Raw genomic sequence first — 20,826 nt, forward strand, 5'->3', positions numbered from 1 at the left:
CCTTTAAGTTATCTTTCTGCTGCCGATTTCTAGTTTAATTTTGCTGTGGTCAGAGAACACAGTCCTTTTCAATTTATTGAGCCTTATTTTATGGCCGACAGGATGGTCTGTCATAGTGAAGGCTCCGTGAGTCCTGGAAGGAACGTGGGTGTCCGTGACTGTCAGTCGGGCCAGGTCGGCTGGCAGCGCTGCCCAGTCCCCGCGTCCTCGCTGGTCCCCATGCTTGTATGCTCTGAGCCACCGAGATAGGAGTTCCGCCGAAAGCCCCGCCTGTGACGGGGGATCTGTCTCCCCTTGTAGCTCTGCCAGCTGTTGCTTTGGGTATTTCTATTTGCGTTACTAGGTGTTGCATATTTATTGTGTCTTCCTGATGAACTGGCCCGTGGTCATTATAAAAGGTCCCCATTTCTGGCTGCTCTCCTACTCGAAAGTTTAATCTGAATGATATGAATACAGCCACTCCAGCTTCTCCTGATTCGTGTTTGCCTTTTTAGTCTTTTTGTTTCTAAATGTTCAATTTCCTCATGTTTTTTCAGAATTTATCTTTGAAATTAATATACAGTAAAATGACTTGTGTTTGAGGGACACGCCTAAGAATTTTATCACATGTATAGCTGTGTGTATATGGATACAGGACAGGATACGGGACGTTCCGTCATCCCAAAGACCTCTTTGTTTTCTCTCTGCAGGGTCACAGACCCCCTCCGTCCTGAACCCCTAGAGCTACTGATCTGTTCATCACTGCAGTTTTGTCCTTTCAAGGATGCCAGAGAAGTGGAAGCAAACAACCTGTACTCTTCTGAGACTGGCTTCTTTCACTCAGCGTCATGCCTCCAGGACTGTCTCAGGTGTTATAAGCATCAGTAATTAGTCCTTTTTATGACCGAGTTGTGTCCCACGTCGACAGGTACCGCAGTTCATGTGTCCGTTCACCCTGGGAAGGATGTTTGGGTTCCCGGTTTCTGGTGGCTATAGACATGCTACAGACATTCCTGTACAGAGTTCTGTGTGACATAAGTTTTCATTTGTTTAAGGTTAATACCTATGAGTGCGATTGCTGGGTCATATTGTAAGTGTATGTTTAACTTTATAAAAAAAACTATCAAACTATTTCAGAGTGGCCAAACTGTTTGGCATTCCCACCAAAAATAGGTGAGAGTTCCCGTTGTTCTGTGCCCTCACCAGGTCAGTGTCTTATTTTAGCGATTATCATAGGCTTGCAGTGGCATCTCATTGTGGCTTTAATTTGCGTTTCACCAATAGTTAATGACAACAGTTTTGTTCATCTGTTTATTTGCCTTCTGTGTATCCTTTTTGGTTAAGCGTCCGAGTCTTTTTTTTTTTTTACTTATTTATTTATTTAGGCTGCCCCGGGTCTTAGTTGAGGCATGCAGGATCTTTAGTTGTGGCATGTGGACTTCTTAGCTGCGGCATGCATGTGGGATCTAGTTCCCTGACCAGGGATCGAACCCGGGCCCCCTGCATTGGGAGCGCTGAGTCCTAACCACTGCACCACCTGGGAAGTCCCTCTCCCAGTCTTTAGCTTGTCTTTTCATTCTCTTAACCATGTCTTTCACAGAGGAAAAGTTTTCAGTTTTGATGAAGTCCAATTTATCTATTTTTTTTTTGATAGAGCATGCTTTTGCGGTCTTGTCTTAGCACTCTTTGCTTAACTGTGAGTCACAAAGATTTTTCTATCTAAAAATCTTTAGTTTTCTTCTAAAAACGTTACAGTTTTCTGTTTTCTGTTCAGGTCTATGATTCATTTTGTGTTAATCTTTGTGTAAGAGGTGTTTACGTTGGAGTAGCGCTGCCCAGTCCCTGCGTCCTTGCTGGTCCCCATGCTTTTATGCATCCTTTTTCTGCTGAATCTCTCTTATACCTTTTCAAAAAATAATACCCATGTTTGTGTGGGTCTGTTTCTGGATCCTCTTTCCTGTTCTGTTGATTGGTGTGTCTGTCCCTTTGCCAATACCACATAATCCTGATCACTGTAGGTTTATAATAAGTCTTAATACCGGGTAGTGTGATTCCTTAAAATGTATTCTTCTTTTTCGAAATTGTTTTGGCTATCTTAATTCCTTTGCCTTTCCATATAAATTATAGAATCAGCTTGTGTGCAGCTACCAAAAACCCTGCTGAGATTTTGATTGGAACCATGTTAAGTCTACAGGTCGGTCTGGGGAGAGCTGACATATTTGCTATGTTAAGTCTTCTAATCCATGAACATAGTGTCTCTCTATGTACTGAGAGCTTCTTTGATTTCTTTCATCAGCATTTTGTAGTTTTCAGTATTTAAACCCTGAAAATGCTTTATTACATTTATACCTAAGTCCTTCAATAAATGGTATCATTTTTAATTTTTTTATCCATCATTTTATGGTTTAAAAATTAACTGTAAATGTAATACATATGAACGATTGCAAAAAAAATTTCAAGGAAAATAGAATCAATACTCCCCGGGGAGAATGGGGGCACTCATTCTGCCACAGCCTTTCCAATTCCCGATTCCATCAACTATCAAAATTCTTACCAATCTAATGGGCAAAACCTGAAATTAGATTTTTATTTAATTTGTAGTTTCTTGATTAGTGAGACTGAGCTTCTTTTCACCTGTTTATGGTGTCTGTTTCTCTCTGTGTGACTTTCCTGCTTACATTCTTTGCCATTGTTTCCGCTGAGTTGTTTGTCTTTTGCTTATCAGATTACACACGCCCAACTTGAGGGAGCCCAGGAGCTCAGAAAGAACATGATGGGGCGGCCGCCCCAGACCCCCTCCACGCCCTCCGCAGCACATCTCGTCCTCTGGCATGTAATCTGGGCTTAGTGGCCCCACTCTGCTACTTACTTCCTGTGACCGCACGCCTGTCTGGGGTCACGTGGCTGGAGGACAGAGAAAGGGAAAACCAGCAGGAGTTTGCCCACACTTGTGAAGCCCAGAATTCCCCCGGCTGGAGCGGAAGGCTCCGCCCACTGCTGCCGCCTCTGTGGGTCCTGCTTCTCCGTCAGCGCTGATGCCGACTTCTGGTTTCGGGGTTGCTCTGAGACCAGGCGGCGGGGTCGGGGGGACACCAGAGGAAAATGATGAGGACTCGCCCCTGTGCTTCTCCCCACCCCGCCCGCTGCTACGTCAGAGTCCTCAGAGCCGCTCCCAGCACTCAGTCCAGGACTGGTCGCTGCACTCAGTGTGAGACCCATCCCGTTACTTGAAAATGATCTGTGTCTTCCTATTGGCAGCAGGTTTCTTGTAGAAAGTATATGGTTGGGTCTTGCTTTTCAATTCGATTTGACAATCTCTGTCTTTTGTGTTTTTAACCATTTTTACATTTAAATGTAATTGCCAATATGACTGGATTAAACCCATCACCTTGCTATTGTTTCTTATTTGTCCCACCACTTCTTTGTTCCTTTTTCGTCTTTTTTTTTTTTTTTCTGGGTGAACATTTGTTTATATGAAATCGTAAGGTGAGAAGGCATATGTAAAATTTCATAAATGCCACTAAAAAGTTATTTAAACTTTAACTACTAGGCTTCATTTATTCTTAAAGATATAAAGTTGTGTTTTCATTTTGAGTTAGAAAAATATATTCCTTTTTCTTCTCAATGACTGTAGATTTTTCAAATTTTCCTGCACACTTTTATTTTTATTTATTAACTAGAGGTAGCTAGTAATATAACTCATTTGCTCAGTTAACATTACGTATTTATTTAAGGATTAAATCCTCTGAATCCTGAATTCCTTTCCACTGCTAAAATCTGGTATTTTGTAATTGTACCTTTGAATATTCAGTGGTAGTTACAGCCAGCGTTCTTTATCTTCATTTTTCTTCTTTTCATACCTTCTGTATTGAGTATTTTTAGGATTCCATTTCATCTCCGTGATCGGTTTATTGGCTATAACTCATTATTATTATTTTTTTACTTGCTGCTCTAGGGTTTACAATGTATACCTTTAACTTACCACAGTCGACCTTCAAACAGTATTATACCACTTCGTATATAATGTCAGGACCTTACGATATTATACTTCCATTTCTCCCTTTCTATCCCTTATGCCAGAAGTTGATAAGCAAAGGCTCAAAGACCAGATCTTGCCTGCCACCCATTTAAAACAATAAAGTATCGCTGGAACATGGCCACGCCCACTCACTATGCACAGTCTGTGGCGCACTGCTTTCGCCTTACGTTGGTAGAGCTGAATAGCTGTGACCACATGGCTCATAAAGCCAAAAGAATGACTACCTGGCCCTTTAAAAGCTTGCACAGGCTGCTTTAAGCTATTGGCGCCATACATTTTATGTCTGCGCACATTGTAAACCCCACATGTGTTGCTATTTCTTTGTTTCAAAAATACCTTTAAAAAGATTAACAAGTAAGAAGAAAAGTCTTTTATTTTTACCCATGTACTTACCATTTCTAGAACTCCTCATTCCTTTGTGTAGACCCAGATTTTCATCAGGGACCATTTTTCTTCTGTCGAAAAGACATTTCTTGTAATGCATATGTGCTGGTGGTGAATTCTCTGTTTTTGCTGTCTGAAGAAATCTTTATTTCACCTGAATTTCTGGAAGAGTTTTGCTGGGTGTATAGCACGAGGTTGACAGCTTATTTCTTCCATGCTTTAGGGGTGTCGTCCCAGTGTCTTCCGACCTGCGTTGTCTCTGATGAGGCTGTTGTCATTCTTGTTTCTCTGTGCAGTCTGCCTTTTCTCTCTGGCTACTTTTAAGGTTTTCTCTGTCACTGGTTTTCAGCAATTTGACTATGATGTGGCTTCGTGTTTTTCTTGGAGGTTTGGTTTTCATTTTCATCAGACTTAGAAAGTGTTTGGCTGTTGTTTCTTCACATACTTTCTCTGCACCCCTTCAGCCCCCTCCCTCATTTCCGGCACTCCAAGTACACACCTGCCAGACTGCATGGTGTCTGTGCACAGGCCCCTGAGGAGGTGCTGTCCTTTCATCTTATTGTCTCTGGGCTGCATGTTGAATTGCTTCCTTTTCTCTCTTCAAGGTCATTGATCTTTCCTTCTGTGATGTCTTAACCTGCTGTTAACACCATCCAGTGTATTTTTAAAATTCAGATATTATAGTTTTCATCTCTAGAAGCTTCTTTTTTTCTATCTCCTACTTCTCATTATGTCTTTTTCCCTCAGCAGTCTTGAACACATGGTGCGTGTTCATGATGGACAACTGAACATTTGTACTTGCTGGTTCTGCCACCTCTGGCCCGTTTCTACTGGTCTATTTGGCTCCTGGCTGGGTCATGTACTCTCAACCCTTTGTGCGCCTGTAGTAACTTCTGGTCGGGTGTCCTGGGGTCCTGGCCTCCGTTATTATTCCTATAGTAACTTCTGGTCGGGTGTCCTGGGGTCCTGGCCTCCGTTATTATTCCTATAGTAACTTCTGGTCGGGTGTCCTGGGGTCCTGGCCTCCGTTATTACTCCTATAGTAACTTCTGGTCGGGTGTCCTGGGGTCCTGGCCTCCGTTATTACTCCTATAGTAACTTCTGGTCGGGTATCCTGGGGTCCTGGCCTCCGTTATTATTCCTATAGTAACTTCTGGTCGGGTGTCCTGGGGTCCTGGCCTCCGTTATTATTCCTATAGTAACTTCTGGTCGGGTATCTTGGGGTCCTGGCCTCCGTTATTATTCCTATAGTAACTTCTGGTCGGGTATCCTGGGGTCCTGGCCTCTGTTATTATTCCTATAGTAACTTCTGGTTGGGTATCTTGGGGTCCCCTGGCCTCTGTTATTATTCCTATAGTAACTTCTGGTCGGGTATCTTGGGGTCCCCTGGCCTCCGTTATTATTCCTATAGTAACTTCTGGTCGGGTGTCCTGGTCCCCTGGCCTCCGTTATTATTCCTATAGTAACTTCTGGTTGGGTATCTTGGGGTCCCCTGGCCTCCGTTATTATTCCTATAGTAACTTCTGGTCGGGTATCCTGGGGTCCTGGCCTCCGTTATTATTCCTATAGTAACTTCTGGTCGGGTGTCCTGGGGTCCTGGCCTCCGTTATTATTCCTATAGTAACTTCTGGTCGGGTGTCCTGGGGTCCTGGCCTCTGTTATTATTCCTATAGTAACTTCTGGTCGGGTATCTTGGGGTCCCCTGGCCTCCGTTATTATTCCTATAGTAACTTCTGGTCGGGTGTCCTGGTCCCCTGGCCTCTGTTATTATTCCTATAGTAACTTCTGGTCGGGTATCTTGGGGTCCCCTGGCCTCCGTTATTATTCCTATAGTAACTTCTGGTCGGGTGTCCTGGGGTCCTGGCCTCCGTTATTATTCCTATAGTAACTTCTGGTCGGGTATCCTGGGGTCCTGGCCTCCGTTATTATTCCTATAGTAACTTCTGGTTGGGTATCTTGGGGTCCCCTGGCCTCCGTTATTATTCCTATAGTAACTTCTGGTCGGGTATCCTGGGGTCCTGGCCTCCGTTATTATTCCTATAGTAACTTCTGGTCGGGTATCTTGGGGTCCTGGCCTCCGTTATTATTCCTATAGTAACTTCTGGTCGGGTGTCCTGGGGTCCTGGCCTCCGTTATTATTCCTATAGTAACTTCTGGTCGGGTGTCCTGGGGTCCTGGCCTCCGTTATTATTCCTATAGTAACTTCTGGTCGGGTGTCCTGGGGTCCTGGCCTCCGTTATTATTCCTATAGTAACTTCTGGTCGGGTGTCCTGGGGTCCTGGCCTCCGTTATTATTCCTATAGTAACTTCTGGTTGGGTATCTTGGGGTCCCCTGGCCTCCGTTATTACTCCTATAGTAACTTCTGGTCGGGTATCCTGGGGTCCTGGCCTCCGTTATTATTCCTATAGTAACTTCTGGTCGGGTGTCCTGGGGTCCTGGCCTCCGTTATTATTCCTATAGTAACTTCTGGTCGGGTGTCCTGGGGTCCTGGCCTCCGTTATTATTCCTATAGTAACTTCTGGTCGGGTGTCCTGGGGTCCTGGCCTCCGTTATTATTCCTATAGTAACTTCTGGTCGGGTGTCCTGGGGTCCTGGCCTCCGTTATTATTCCTATAGTAACTTCTGGTCGGGTGTCCTGGGGTCCTGGCCTCCGTTATTATTCCTATAGTAACTTCTGGTCGGGTGTCCTGGGGTCCTGGCCTCTGTTATTATTCCTATAGTAACTTCTGGTCGGGTATCTTGGGGTCCCCTGGCCTCCGTTATTATTCCTATAGTAACTTCTGGTCGGGTGTCCTGGTCCCCTGGCCTCCGTTATTATTCCTATAGTAACTTCTGGTCGGGTATCTTGGGGTCCCCTGGCCTCCGTTATTATTCCTATAGTAACTTCTGGTCGGGTATCTTGGGGTCCCCTGGCCTCCGTTATTATTCCTATAGTAACTTCTGGTCGGGTATCTTGGGGTCCCCTGGCCTCCGTTATTATTCCTATAGTAACTTCTGGTCGGGTGTCCTGGGGTCCTGGCCTCCGTTATTATTCCTATAGTAACTTCTGGTCGGGTGTCCTGGTCCCCTGGCCTCCGTTATTATTCCTATAGTAACTTCTGGTCGGGTGTCCTGGGGTCCTGCCCTCCGTTATTATTCCTATAGTAACTTCTGGTCGGGTGTCCTGGGGTCCTGGCCTCCGTTATTATTCCTATAGTAACTTCTGGTCGGGTGTCCTGGGGTCCTGGCCTCTGTTATTATTCCTGTAGTAACTTCTGGTCGGGTGTCCTGGTCCCCTGGCCTCTGTTATTATTCCTATAGTAACTTCTGGTCGGGTATCTTGGGGTCCCCTGGCCTCCGTTATTATTCCTATAGTAACTTCTGGTCGGGTGTCCTGGTCCCCTGGCCTCTGTTATTATTCCTATAGTAACTTCTGGTCGGGTGTCCTGGGGTCCCCTGGCCTCCGTTATTATTCCTATAGTAACTTCTGGTCGGGTGTCCTGGTCCCCTGGCCTCCGTTATTATTCCTATAGTAACTTCTGGTTGGGTATCTTGGGGTCCCCTGGCCTCCGTTATTATTCCTATAGTAACTTCTGGTCGGGTGTCCTGGTCCCCTGGCCTCCGTTATTATTCCTATAGTAACTTCTGGTCGGGTGTCCTGGGGTCCTGGCCTCCGTTATTACTCCTATAGTAACTTCTGGTCGGGTGTCCTGGGGTCCTGGCCTCTGTTATTATTCCTATAGTAACTTCTGGTCGGGTGTCCTGGTCCCCTGGCCTCCGTTATTATTCCTATAGTAACTTCTGGTCGGGTATCCTGGGGTCCTGGCCTCTGTTATTATTCCTATAGTAACTTCTGGTTGGGTATCTTGGGGTCCCCTGGCCTCCGTTATTACTCCTATAGTAACTTCTGGTCGGGTGTCCTGGTCCCCTGGCCTCCGTTATTATTCCTATAGTAACTTCTGGTCGGGTATCTTGGGGTCCCCTGGCCTCCGTTATTACTCCTATAGTAACTTCTGGTCGGGTGTCCTGGTCCCCTGGCCTCCGTTATTATTCCTATAGTAACTTCTGGTCGGGTATCTTGGGGTCCCCTGGCCTCTGTTATTATTCCTATAGTAACTTCTGGTCGGGTGTCCTGGGGTCCTGGCCTCCGTTATTATTCCTATAGTAACTTCTGGTCGGGTGTCCTGGGGTCCTGGCCTCCGTTATTATTCCTATAGTAACTTCTGGTCGGGTATCTTGGGGTCCCCTGGCCTCTGTTATTATTCCTATAGTAACTTCTGGTCGGGTGTCCTGGGGTCCTGGCCTCTGTTATTATTCCTATAGTAACTTCTGGTCGGGTATCTTGGGGTCCCCTGGCCTCCGTTATTATTCCTATAGTAACTTCTGGTCGGGTGTCCTGGTCCCCTGGCCTCTGTTATTATTCCTATAGTAACTTCTGGTTGGGTATCTTGGGGTCCCCTGGCCTCCGTTATTATTCCTATAGTAACTTCTGGTCGGGTATCTTGGGGTCCCCTGGCCTCCGTTATTATTCCTATAGTAACTTCTGGTCGGGTATCTTGGGGTCCCCTGGCCTCTGTTATTATTCCTATAGTAACTTCTGGTCGGGTGTCCTGGTCCCCTGGCCTCCGTTATTATTCCTATAGTAACTTCTGGTTGGGTATCTTGGGGTCCCCTGGCCTCTGTTATTATTCCTATAGTAACTTCTGGTCGGGTATCTTGGGGTCCCCTGGCCTCCGTTATTATTCCTTTAAGGGGTGGGGGATTTTGTGCTGGCAGAGAGTGAAATTACTTGGGCTCAGTTTGATCCTTTCGAACTTTCTTTTAAGATTTCTTGGGGCAGATCAGATTAGCCGTTAGCTTAGCATTTACTTATCCCCACTACTAAGGTGATACCACTGGGGACTCTACTCAGCATTGGCCCTGGCTACGAAGAGCTCACTCCACTCCAGCTGGTGGGGAGGCGGGTCTGAGTTCCAGGAATTGTCTGACTCACCACTCCCAGTGGTTCTTCCCCAGCCCAATAGATTTCACCCGACCCACACTCAAGGGGTCCCCCTGCAGATCTCCAGAGCCAATCTCGTGCTCTCTCCCCTTCCCCGCTTCCCCTCTCAGTAGCTCTGTCCTTGCTGGTATTATTCCCCCAAATTCCAGCCACTGAATTTGAATCTCTGTCTCCTTGACCCAGAGACTCAGAGGAACTGCTGGAGTCTGGATTCCTCCCCGGCCCCACCCCAGCATGGCAGCCTGGAAACGGCGCCAAGGCAGCCTTGGGGCAACTGTAGGGCTCACACCATTTCATTCCCTTCTCTCAGGGATGACAGCCCTCTACTTTCTGCTGTCCAATGGCTGAAAACAGTTGTTTCATATATTTTGTCTGGTTTTCTCATTGTTGACAGCGAGAGGGAAGTTCCCAGGGCAGTTAATCCTTGTTGGCCACAAGCAGAAGGCTAGATACTCCTTTTTATAATCTCCAACGTTTGGCCAGCTTCCCGCTGTATGTGCAACGTGGCTAATGAGCTTGTACTGGGGTAGACAAGTCAGTTGTTTCCTATTGTTTGCTTTCGTTTGCATTATTCTTCGTACAAAACATGGTTTCTTTGCAAAGTCTTTTGCAAGCACTTCTCTGTTTTCTGACGTGAGTTTAGTTAAATACGCTGATACTTAAATCACAATCTAGGCAATCGTGTGACACATCGCGATGATTTCAGGCAGCAGGTAAGGCTGCCACCCTCTCGCCCTCTGCACCGTGAAGCCTCGCCATCGCCTCAGGACACAGGCCGCCCTGCGTGTGGCCATCCGACCAAAGACCAACGGAGGGCACAGCGCCCATCCGCGTCTTACTCACGGGTAGAACCTAATTTCCTTCTTAGGTTTTGAGACTCGAAGCAAATCGAGTTGAGTTTGCCTCGAGCGCCCCCCCACCGGGGGGATGCAAGCACCGCTGTTGTGGGAGGCAAGGCGATGTCAGGCGCTAAAGCCCCGAACTTACTGCGTGGGTCTCTTAACTGACCTGCCGAGTCCTAACTGGCACTTAGAACAGTATGCAATGGAACAGGAGCTAGCAGCCTCCATCACTTGTAGGAGAGACAGCTTTCTTTCCGACGCCCACGGCTTGTTCCCTAGCAAGGCGAGGGGTCTGGGGTAGGAAGGAGGGACGTTAAACAGCCAAGAATCTATCTCCTGAGTCGGGAGAGGGGCCTCGGGAGGGCGCTCATCCACACCTGCACTTTCCGGATGGAGCCCAGGCCCAGAGAGGGGAAGACATTCGCTCAGCCTTACCCAGCACGTGGACAGCAGAGCTCAGACCAGACCCCCCCACCCCCGAGAGGGAAAGGGGGCAGCTGACTGCTGTCACCGGTGGGGGGCTTCGGGCACGTGGCCGTTACCTGTCTCGCAGCGAGGTCCCTCGAAGGGCTCTGAACAAAGGCAGGTGAAGTTCCCCACCAGGTCAACACACGACCCTCCGTTCAGGCAGGGGTCAGAGCCGCACTCGTCCACATCTGGGGGCGGCAGAGGTGGGTGCTCGGCTCTGTGCCAGCCCTTGAGCACCTGGCACCCTGCGCCCCTGCTCCCACCCGAGGGCACACTCACCCGTCTCGCAGGCTGCGCCCGTGTAGCCGGCTGCGCACACGCACACCGCGGAGCCGCCCTCCGCCTGGCACCAGCCGCCGTTCTCGCACTCTTTGGCGTCGCATGGAGACTGTGCTACAAGCACAAAGGGGTGGAAGGCCATGGGATCCCCAGCTGGGGTGGCCCCACTGCTGACATCTCGGGCTGCAGCACGCGTGGATCTGGCCGTCTCTGGAGGGCATCGGGCCCTGGGGGACCAGGGCAGTCCCAACCCACCGGCACTGAAAGCTTGTCTGAATGGGGTTTATTTCAGCAGACCTGGGGAGGAGGGAGGGTGTGCCTGTGCCTGGCGGGGGACATGGGGGTGAATGGGACCCAGCTCCCACCCTCCTGGGCAGTGCCCCTGCTAAGATGACTGTGACAGAGCTGTCATCACAGGACAGGGCTCTGGGGCTGAGAGATTCCTCCCAGCTGGGCTGGGGGCACGGCCTGTGACGGAGCCCTGAGGGGGCGCAGGAGGGGCCTGAGTGGTCCGGGGCTGAGGGTCCAGGGTGGGCGAGGCGACACTTCTTGCTGCAAGGACAGCCCTGCAAAGGCCTCGGCCCCCAGTCAGGTGGAAGTGAGCAGGCGGGACCCGCCTTTGTTGGCGCTCTGGCCTGCCCCTCACCCAGGATGCTGGCCTCACCTGGTGGCTGCTGGCAGCAGGTGGGGGGACACTGCCTTCCCCCAGCTATGTCGCCTGTCCTGCTGACAGCTCATTCCAGAAAGGACTCAATACAGGAACCAGACGGGATCCCCAGAGCGGGTGACCCACCCTGGAGTCAGGGTGGGGGGCAGTGGGAGGAAGGAGGCCTGAACCCTGGGAGGTGTGGCGGTGCTTTGGTGGCTGACGGCACACGGTGACCCCCGTCTCTGGGACCCTGACTCCACCAGAGGGCAGGGCTGGGCACGGGTGGGGGAGGGGAGCCTCGGGCCGAGTGGTACCCATGTCCCTGCTGGGCTCTGCCCAGCATCCCTGCTGTCGTGGGCTCTGGGGGCCGAGGTGGGTCCTGAGACCAGAGAGCCTCATGGGGGACCGGGGGCTGGTACCCATGGGTGTTGCCGTGGTGGCCATGAGGAGGCCAAGGCTCAGGGCTCCTGGCTCTGGCCCCAAGCCCTCCCAGGGTCCCACCCGGCCCGGACACGTGTATACACACCAGAGTTAAGGACTTTAAAACACTCCCTGTGGCCGTAAGTCTCCATTAGAAATGGTTTTTCTAGATGGAGACATTGGTGCGGTGGTTACTTGTACACACTCGAGTTAACCAGGTGTTACATGTTTTTCTAAACAACAGTTACACATCAGGAAGCGTATGCACGGGACAGTGTGTCTGGCTGCGCCGGGTGGGGAGCAAGGGTCATCGTGCTTTGATTTTAAGGGGCTCCGTCTGTTGGGCTCCCCTAGTGGCTGCCCACGGTGGCACGGGGGTGGGAGTGGGGCGTCCACCTTCCTTTACCAGGTGGGTGAAGGGCCCAGGGTGAGGGGCCCCAAAGAGGTGCTGCATGAAGGGCAGAGAGTAGAGGCCTGATCAGAAAGCACTGCTTCCAAGAGGCGCGCTCAGCAGTGGGGCGGCAGACGGGCGTGTGGGCTGCAGTTTGGAAGCAACAAGGGGGTCTTCAGAAAGACCCCAACCCACATCTAGGCCGTAAGACCCCCGGGATGGAGAGAAACAGCCTGCACTCCTGCCAGGAGCAGCTGGGGTTCAGGGGTGCAGGCCTACGGTGAGACGCGTCCGGAACCAGGCCCTGCCCTGTCCCAAGGCCTCATCCTTGGCTGTGTGCTGTGGTCAGCGCTCCTGTCACGCCCAGGGGGCGGGGCCTCTCCTCTGGAGTCTGGGCTCCTGCGCCCCCTGCGCCCGGGCCTCCCTGGGGCCGGGCCCCCTGCGGCACGCTGACCTGATGCCCCCACCAGGCTAGCCACCACTCCCTGGTCGGGCAGGACCATCCCCGCGGCCCTGCAGCCCCTGGTTCCTCTCACCTGTCTCACAGGTGGGTCCCCCGAAGCCGGCCGGGCACTGGCAGATGAAACTGTTGACGCCGTGCGTGCAGGTCCCGCCGTTCTGACACGGGTGGGAAGCACACTCGTTCACATCTGGAAAACGGGGCAGCCGGGGACTCAGTGGAGGCGCCGCTGGGGAGGACCTGCCGTGGCCCAGGGCGGCGCGGCTGCAGAGCCCGCCCACGTGCTCGCCATCACGGAGCCGCTGTGTCTGGCTCCGCCGGCGGCGCCTCCCGGACGCCACCCACACCACGGGGACAGAGGCCCGCGGCCTCGGGCTCTTGGGGCCGTTGGCTGTGCTGCTGGGTTCCTCCAGGTGGGCGGGGTCCCAGCAGAAACTCACCCAGGTGGCACCTCCTCCCCGTGAAGCCCGAGAGGCAGGAGCAGGTGTAGGAGGGGTTGCCCGTGACGCAGTCGTCGATGCACTTGCCGCCGTTGAGGCAGGGGCGCAGGGTCAGGCACACGGAGGCTGCGGACACAGGGAGGGCAGGGCCGTCAGCCTGGCCCGGGGGCCCTTCTCGGGGGGGGCGCTGCGAGGTCCGCTGCTGCTGGGTCTCCGTTATCCTGAGGACAGGCCTCCCGCAGGGCTCAGCTCATGGGGCCCACCCTCCGCAGAAACAAGGCCACCGAAACCCGCCATGAATGAGCACACCTGGGCAGGTGCGGGGGCATCCCAGGGCTTCAGACCTCCTGTTACTAGGAGGGCCCTGGGAAGAGCTGGCTGGTGTCCAGGAGGGAGGGAGAGAGGGGCACTCCCGGAAGGGCCCTCGGGCCCTGAGCACCACCAAGGCTGTGGGTGCCTTTGAGGACCGTCCCTGCCCCCACCGGTCCACTCACCGAGCCACACCGGCACTCAGGCCGCGTAGTCCGGCTGCCCTGCAGCGGGTGGCGGCTGACTGCCTGAGCCCGTTTCAGGACCAGCCCTTCTCATAAGGTAAACTGCCAGGTGTGGGCGCCCCGCCTCTCAGGTGTGAACCCACCCTCCCTCCCCGGTGCCTCCAGACTGAGGCGCACGAGCTCCATCTCCTGGGTTTGCAGCGTGGGGCGGGGACACGAGGGGGCCGGTCTCCCTGCAACCCCACGGGACTGTGCCCCTCAGGGCCTCCATGCGCGAGAGCTTTGAGGGCCAAGCAGGGCCTCCTCCGTCTGCTCCCCGCAGAGGCCTGGGGCGGGAGAGAAGCACCGCCACATGGGAACGGCGTCCCCGGGGGACTGACTGGACCCTCCTCTGAGGACCCCAGTCTGCAGGCTCACAGCCGGCAGCCTCTGTGGGGAGCGTGGACCTACCCACACCTGCACGCACACCTGCACGCACACCTGCACGCACACCTGCACCCATACTCTACCCCTCAACCACAGCCCAAGCCCCTGGCCGCTGGCAAGCGCCAGACCTCTGTGCTGCCCACGCAAAGGTGTGGTGACGGAGTACCGTCCCCGTGCCCCGAACCACCGCGGCTCCGAGCCCGGGCGGGTGTTGCCACTCTGGGGGACGGGGTGCAATCAGTGGCCCCTGGGCTCCTGGCCCTGTGGGCCGCCCCCTCGTTCACACTGGTGAGTGGGTGGGCTCAGGCTCCCCAGGCCTCTCTCCCCAGGGCCCATATCCAGTCCTCGGGGCGGTACACACCTGCCCTCCCCGCCCACCCCGCACCCCCCCCCCGGGGTGTGCGCCTGCTCCCCTGGCAGGTCTGGGTGGGCTTCCTTGTGCTGGGTTCATCCCTGGGATGGTGTTCAGGAGAAGCAGCCCCTCTTGGTGGTCTTGGTCCCCATGGGGGTGGGAGGCGATCTCCGGGGGAGGTCCCAGCACTGGCCTCACTGGCTCCAGGTTTGGCCGGGGGAGTGGCACGGCTGAACCCGTCACTTGACACCCTCCCCCCTCCGTTTATAAGCAGGGGTTTCAGGAGGGTCTGTGACCCAGAGCCACACAGCAGGAGAGCCGGGAGCACATCCTTCTGTGGCCAGTCCCGCTGTTTCCACAGGACTCACGCTCGCCCCCGGGGTGGACCCTGCTCCCGTCTGCTCTGTGTTCTGTGCCTGAAGGACCCCGGGCGTCAGAGAGCTCCCTCCTGTCAGGTAGATGTCCAGGTTGTCACACAAGCACCAAGTCCCACCAAGAAGCAAGGCAGCAAAGTGGGTGGGAAGAGGGCCTGCCTCCCAGGTGGTCCTGAGGACGCGGGAGGCCACGCAGGGATACCCAGGATTCCCTGGGTGGGGATGTGACCCCAGCTCCCCCCCTTCACACCCCTTCACACTTCAAACCGTGGTCTCCAGCAAACTCCTTCCCCTCAGCAGAGGCAGGAAGGCCTCCCAGGGGGAGACTGAGGCTCAGGGGTGAGCCCGGGGGAGAGGAGCCGAGGTGGGCGGGGCCGTGCGTCCCCAAGAGGCCCGGGGCTCCCCCTCCCCGCCCCCCGCCATCCCGCCTCCCTAGTCCATGCCCCTCCGCCACCCCAGCCACTCTCTCTGTCCTCTTACTTGTATGGCCGCAGCCCCCCACGCGCACCTGGGCATCATCGATTCTGAACGCCCAGCGCCCGGGCACGCCCACGTTGGTGGTGGTCTCCACGTCCGCCATGTCCGCTGTGCGCGAGCCGGGGATGCTGAAGTAGCGCCGCCCATCACCCGCATTGAAGCCGGCCTGCGGGCGGGTGGGAGAGAGTGGGGGCAGGTGCGGGCTGGGTCCGCAGGTCTCCCTAACGTTCCTGAGACCCACCTCCCGCGGGGGCGGCCTCGTGAGCTGCGGAGTGCTGAAGACTCAGGGGCATCCTCACCGGCCCGCCCCCCCCACCGCCCCGTGCGGTCCCCGCCTCCCAGCCACGCCCCACCCTAACCAGCAGCTCCTCCAGCCACGCCCCACCCTAACCAGCAGCTCCTCCAGCTGCTGACCTGGTTGGGCCCTGCCAGCCCTCCCCCCACCCCTTCCCGCCCACTCCTGGGCTCCTGGGCCTCCCCTAGGACCCAGGGCCAGTGTGACCTCAGGAGAAAGCAGAGCACCTGGAGCGGGGGGAGGGGCACTCCCAGGCCCTGGGGGCTCGCAGTTGACCACCCTCCGCACCTGGGATTTTCTGCTGGCCACTGTCCCTCAGGCCACGGGCCAGGCCACCCCAGGCCACAGCGCACACAGAACTCTGTCCCAGCTGCAGCTGGCCCTGTAGGGCCTGCCGTGTGGGTCAGGACAAAGGCGCTTTGGCCGGAGAGTGTTTCTGTGGTTCTGGGCCGGGAGAGGCCTCTGCACAGCACTGGGTGGAGCGGGGCGCGGGGGGCGTCCACCTGCCTCATCAGCTCGTGACAGTCCCAGCCGTGGGGAGCAGGGGCCCCTACCTGGGCCGCGATGCCCCCCAGACCAGCGGCGTCGCCCCCGCTGCTGGCGTGCGTGCCCGTGGTCCACGTGATGGACTCGTAGTTGAAGATGGTGAAGGAGAGCTTGCCGTCGGTGATGAGCACGGTCTGGAACGTGTTGACCTGCCAAGGAGGGGCCTGAGCGGGGCCTGTGCCCCCGTCTCCACCCAAAGACCCCGCCCCACCCACATTGCTGTCGCCCACTGGTCCCTTCTCTGTTTCCCCAGCGAGATGGTCAGCCACAGGGAGGCCCCGATGACCTCGGCCTCCATCCTCCGCTGTGTCCCCAACGCCTGCCCTCCCCAGTATTATCTGATGCCTGGTGAGCGAGTGAAGCCCACTGAGGGGCTGTGGAGGCCACGGACGCCAGGAGCAGACAGTTTCCTCTGTGGGTCTGGGGGCACAGAGGGTTCATGACTACCTGGCCAAATCCACAAAATCATCTCATGTGAGATGAACAGAAAAGTAAAAGGAGAAAAAGGGGAAAGAAGGAAAGGCAGTTTTCAATCGCTAAGTTTTTTGGTTTTCATGGAAAATCCTCCATGAAAATATTAGTGGGCAGTGTACACATAAGAGGTGCTATTTCAGAATGGACAAAGGGTGAGATTGTTTAAGAAATGATCGTGGGACAAATAGGAAGCTCTGAAAAACAATTAAATTGGAGCTTTATATCTCTTATGAAAATAAATCCCGAAACGAGTAAGGTTGTAAATGAGGCTGTCGTTGGCCTAGAGGAAAACGTAGGCGAATATGTAGAACGTCTAGGGAAGGACTTTTAAGCCTGACATTTGTTAAAACTGCAGAAACCACAAAGGAGGTTTATACATTTGACTACAAGAACTTCCGGATATAAAAAAGTGTCACGAGATCAAGCTGAATGGCAACGAGTGAAGGGAAAAGTGTGTTTATAACACACACGGCAGAGAAACTGATGATGTCTTTAATTCAAGTAGAACTTCCACGGATCGATAAGAAAAAGGACAGAAAGATTACAGACAAATTGGCAAAGGGTGTGAACAGAAACATCACGATGGAATACAACTGGCCAAGATTCCCCGTTACTAGAAATCAGAGATGCGTAAAGCTGAAAAAACCAGGGCCATTCCTTTCGCGCCTGTGGAGCGGTGCGTTTGGCCGGGGTGCAGGGCTACAGGCGCTTCTGAATGCGGCTTATGCAACTACGAGTGGGCAGTTTTGAGGGGAAATCAGACTTGCGCAGGCAGCAATCTCCCTTCTAGCAACTCATGCCGGGATGATTTCACAAACCACTGGGGGCGATGCAGCGCCCCTCGGGGCACCCCGTGACGGAGGCAGCAGGCCCACCGGAGCGCAAGTGCCGCCACGCCGGGCTGGCACGCAGGCATCGCACATGGGGGCGTCCACGGTGAAAGACGACAGCAGGGGAACCGAGCAGTCTCCTGCAGGAAGGCAAGCTCAGGAGCTGGGACTCAGGACGAGGAGGGCGTGAGGGCTGGAAGGCCCGAGCAGTGGGAAGGTGTGGGGAGGGCCGGACCGCGGCTGGTCAGCAAGGCCAGCGGAGGGGCTTCGCGAGCTATGAGGCCCAGACGCTTGAGGAGGACGAGGACATGCCCGAAGCTTAACCATCACTTTCTGTTGATCGACCTGCCCCTGCAGGTGCCCCCAGGGGAGGGCTTCCCCATCTCCCAGCTCCCAGCCTGGTTTCCACCCCAAACTCAGAATCCCGGTTCCCCGTCTCACAAGGTAATCATTTTGGAACTGACATCTCCGGGTTTGAAAAGAGGAGAACGTTAAGGTTTCCTCTGTCTGCTCAGGAGGGGCCCTGGGCGCCTCCTTCCTCCCAGGCGGAGAAGTAACAGGTAAAATGACTCTGCAGAGGTGAAATTATAACATAAAAAATGATGTAGAAGAACATATAAGAATGAGGAAAGTGCCCACAATACTGTTGAGTGAAAGAAACACTCACAAAACAGCACGTTCCAGGTGGTTCTATTTATTTTTTAACGTGTGGGTCGATTCACAATAGGACACGTTGAACAGGAGTTGCCTCCTGCTGGTGGGGCTGGAGATTCTTTTTCTCTACTTTTTGTTAAAAAGACATTTTTCTTACAAATTGGCGATAAGAAAAAACAAACAAAACATACAAAATGTTAGTGGGCTATGTGTGAACAAAAGTTCAGGCGTGAAATTTCTTTGTAGTAATGTTTACAGAAAAAGCCCATCTTTCCTGATTTGCTCTCATACTCCTGCTACAGCCCCAGCAGTGACGGTTACTCTCGCAGGGTACCTGCCAACCAGCTGGCTTCTCTTTGGCCTCTTGGGGGCTGCAGGGTTCATCACCACCTGCACGTCCCTCCCCGCCCCGTCCCCACCTGAGCCGCCGCGGCTGGGGACTCCGGGCTCCGCTCAGCACATCTAGGACCGAGCCCGTCTGCCACCTGTGCCCACCCCTCCCGCCCTGTGCCTGCGATGGGAGACCGGGCACCGCCCTCGGGGCTTCCCTCTCCTCCTCAGCCCAGTGTGGTCACACCCACCCTAACTGCTGTGCTGAGCCCTCCAGTCCCTCCAGCTCCAAACCTCCCCCACGTGGCCGAGCCAGGCCCCCAGGCTTGCACAGCATCAGGGAGAGCCCACGTCCTGCTGGCGTGGCGTCCCTGTTACGTGGTCGCTGGTGTCCCCCCTGTTAGAGTGCGCCCCGCGGGAGAGTCATGTCCTGTGCTCTCTGTCTGGGGCCGCCTCCCCAGAGCCCAGAACACTGCCTGCCCCAGACGTGCCCCTAAAGGAATGTGTATTGAATGTGTGGGCACGCCGTCCTGAAAGGCCGCCCGCTCCCCAGTGCTCTTCTCTAGAGAGCCGCCCTCTGTCCCACGCGGTTGTGGCCCGGCACCCCTCGCGGGCCTGGCCGCAGGAGGTGCCGCTCACGCATCTGCTGCCGGAAGCGCTATGCCGCCCTCACTGGGGATCCGCCCGCCACACGGACCACGCTGGCTAAAGTGGTCGGTTATTCTGGACTGGGCGCTGTGGCCGTTTGGCGTCATCAAGGAATAATGTATTAAACGCAATAAACTTCCCATTTAACCCTTTGAGTACTGAACCGTTCCAAACGGAAACCTTCTATCACAGACCGTCTGCGTCCCCCGAGGGAGTGAAGGACGGTGTTGGGGCACCTGGCGTTTCCCTGGACGTGGGTGGTTTCCAGGAGGCCCAGGCTCCATCCTCCCTCCAGCCTGGCCCTGTGACCGTGGGCGAGTGGCTTCCCCCCTGAGCCCAGCTGTCCCCTCTGGGCACGAAGCCCAGAGATTGCGTCTGGCCCACTCAGCAAGCAGGGGGCCCTGGAGGGAGACCCTGGGCCCCAGATGGATGTCCTCCCTTCCCCAGGACAGAACACTCACGGGGGAAGAGGAGCTGCCTCCGAAGAAGGTGACGCGGTACCAGGTGACTATGAAAACCCAGGTGGCAGAGAAGCCTGGGAGCTCGGGGAAGTAGCGCCTGACATCATCTGTGGCCCTGCGCAGCGTGGCTGCGTCGGTGGCCTCCCGGTAGTACACGTCGCCTGCACGCCGGTTGTCCACGTCCGCCCAGAAGGCCGCCACCACGCAGCGGTCCTTGGCGATGGGGAAGGCCACTGGGGTGAACTGAGAAACCTCCTTCAGGAAGGAGACGATCCCGTTGTTGTTCACCTGTCGGGGCAGAAAGCCAGAGAGGGGCCAGATGGGGGCCTCCCCAGCCTCACCCCCTGGGCTGAGCCAGCCTTGGGCAGGGTATTTTCAGGATGGCCTGACAGTTCCTGGTCCCTGATTTGGGATCCCTGGGCCTGCCCCAACCCCTCCCAGACAGGCCGTGGCTCAGGGCACAGGCTCTGACCTGTTTGCTGTACACGGTGCCCTGCACAGTGCCTGGCCCGGGGCTGCCAGCGTGGGGTGGGGATCCCCCAGTGTGGGCCCTGGCTTTGTGCGGTAGGGGGCTCAGACCTGCCCAGTGGCCCCAGCTCCTTGGTCCGACTCCCATCAGGGGCCGCAGGAGGGCAGGGCAGTCCCAGCCTCTGAGCCAGGTCTGGAAGGGTGAGGAGGAGGCGTGCTTGCCAAGCAGGGGTGGGGATGGGCTGGGACCACTGTGGACAGGGGAGGCCGGGAGGGCCTCGAGGGCCAGGTGGGGCACCTGTGCTCCGGACCCCAGGTAGTGGAGCCCCAGAAGGCCCCTGAGCACAGGAGGTGGAGCGGCATCTTGTGGTCAGACACAACTGGTTCTAGCGTTGACCCTGCCACTCTCCAGCTATGCAGCCACCAGGCACGTCAGGCTTTGCCTCTCTGTGCGCTGGCTCTCCACCTGCAGGATGGAGCAAACACTCATTCTGGCCTCACGGGGTGCTGGGCAGGGTTGAGTGGACTAACGATCACAGAGTCGGCTCTAGACCGTCACGATTTATCCTGGGAAGACTGTGGTCAGCCCGTGCTTTTAGAAATGACCCTTCGGGTGAGGGCAGGCTCTGTAATCTACACCAACCAAAAAGGCGGATACATACAC

At 54.8% G+C, this 20,826-nt stretch overlaps 1 protein-coding gene across 12 annotated transcripts in view; it reads right to left on the bottom strand.

Moving 5' to 3' along the window:
- The window catches only part of SNED1 (sushi, nidogen and EGF like domains 1), a 96,366-nt gene that overhangs the window by 43,796 nt on the left and 31,744 nt on the right, over positions 1-20,826 (bottom strand). For all 12 annotated transcript variants that reach the window (XM_067739981.1, XM_067739978.1, XM_067739984.1 and 9 more), the window contains exons 2-8: positions 19,695-19,982; positions 16,306-16,446; positions 15,460-15,622; positions 13,334-13,459; positions 12,970-13,083; positions 10,974-11,087; positions 10,769-10,882 (exon numbers count right to left, since the gene is read on the bottom strand). In XM_067739981.1, the coding sequence (XP_067596082.1) occupies positions 10,769-10,882; positions 10,974-11,087; positions 12,970-13,083; positions 13,334-13,459; positions 15,460-15,622; positions 16,306-16,446; positions 19,695-19,982 (1,060 nt within the window). The remainder of the gene's footprint in view (positions 1-10,768; positions 10,883-10,973; positions 11,088-12,969; positions 13,084-13,333; positions 13,460-15,459; positions 15,623-16,305; positions 16,447-19,694; positions 19,983-20,826) is intronic.

This window comes from Pseudorca crassidens, chromosome 6 (assembly GCF_039906515.1).
Source record: "Pseudorca crassidens isolate mPseCra1 chromosome 6, mPseCra1.hap1, whole genome shotgun sequence".
NCBI lineage: Eukaryota > Metazoa > Chordata > Mammalia > Artiodactyla > Delphinidae > Pseudorca > Pseudorca crassidens.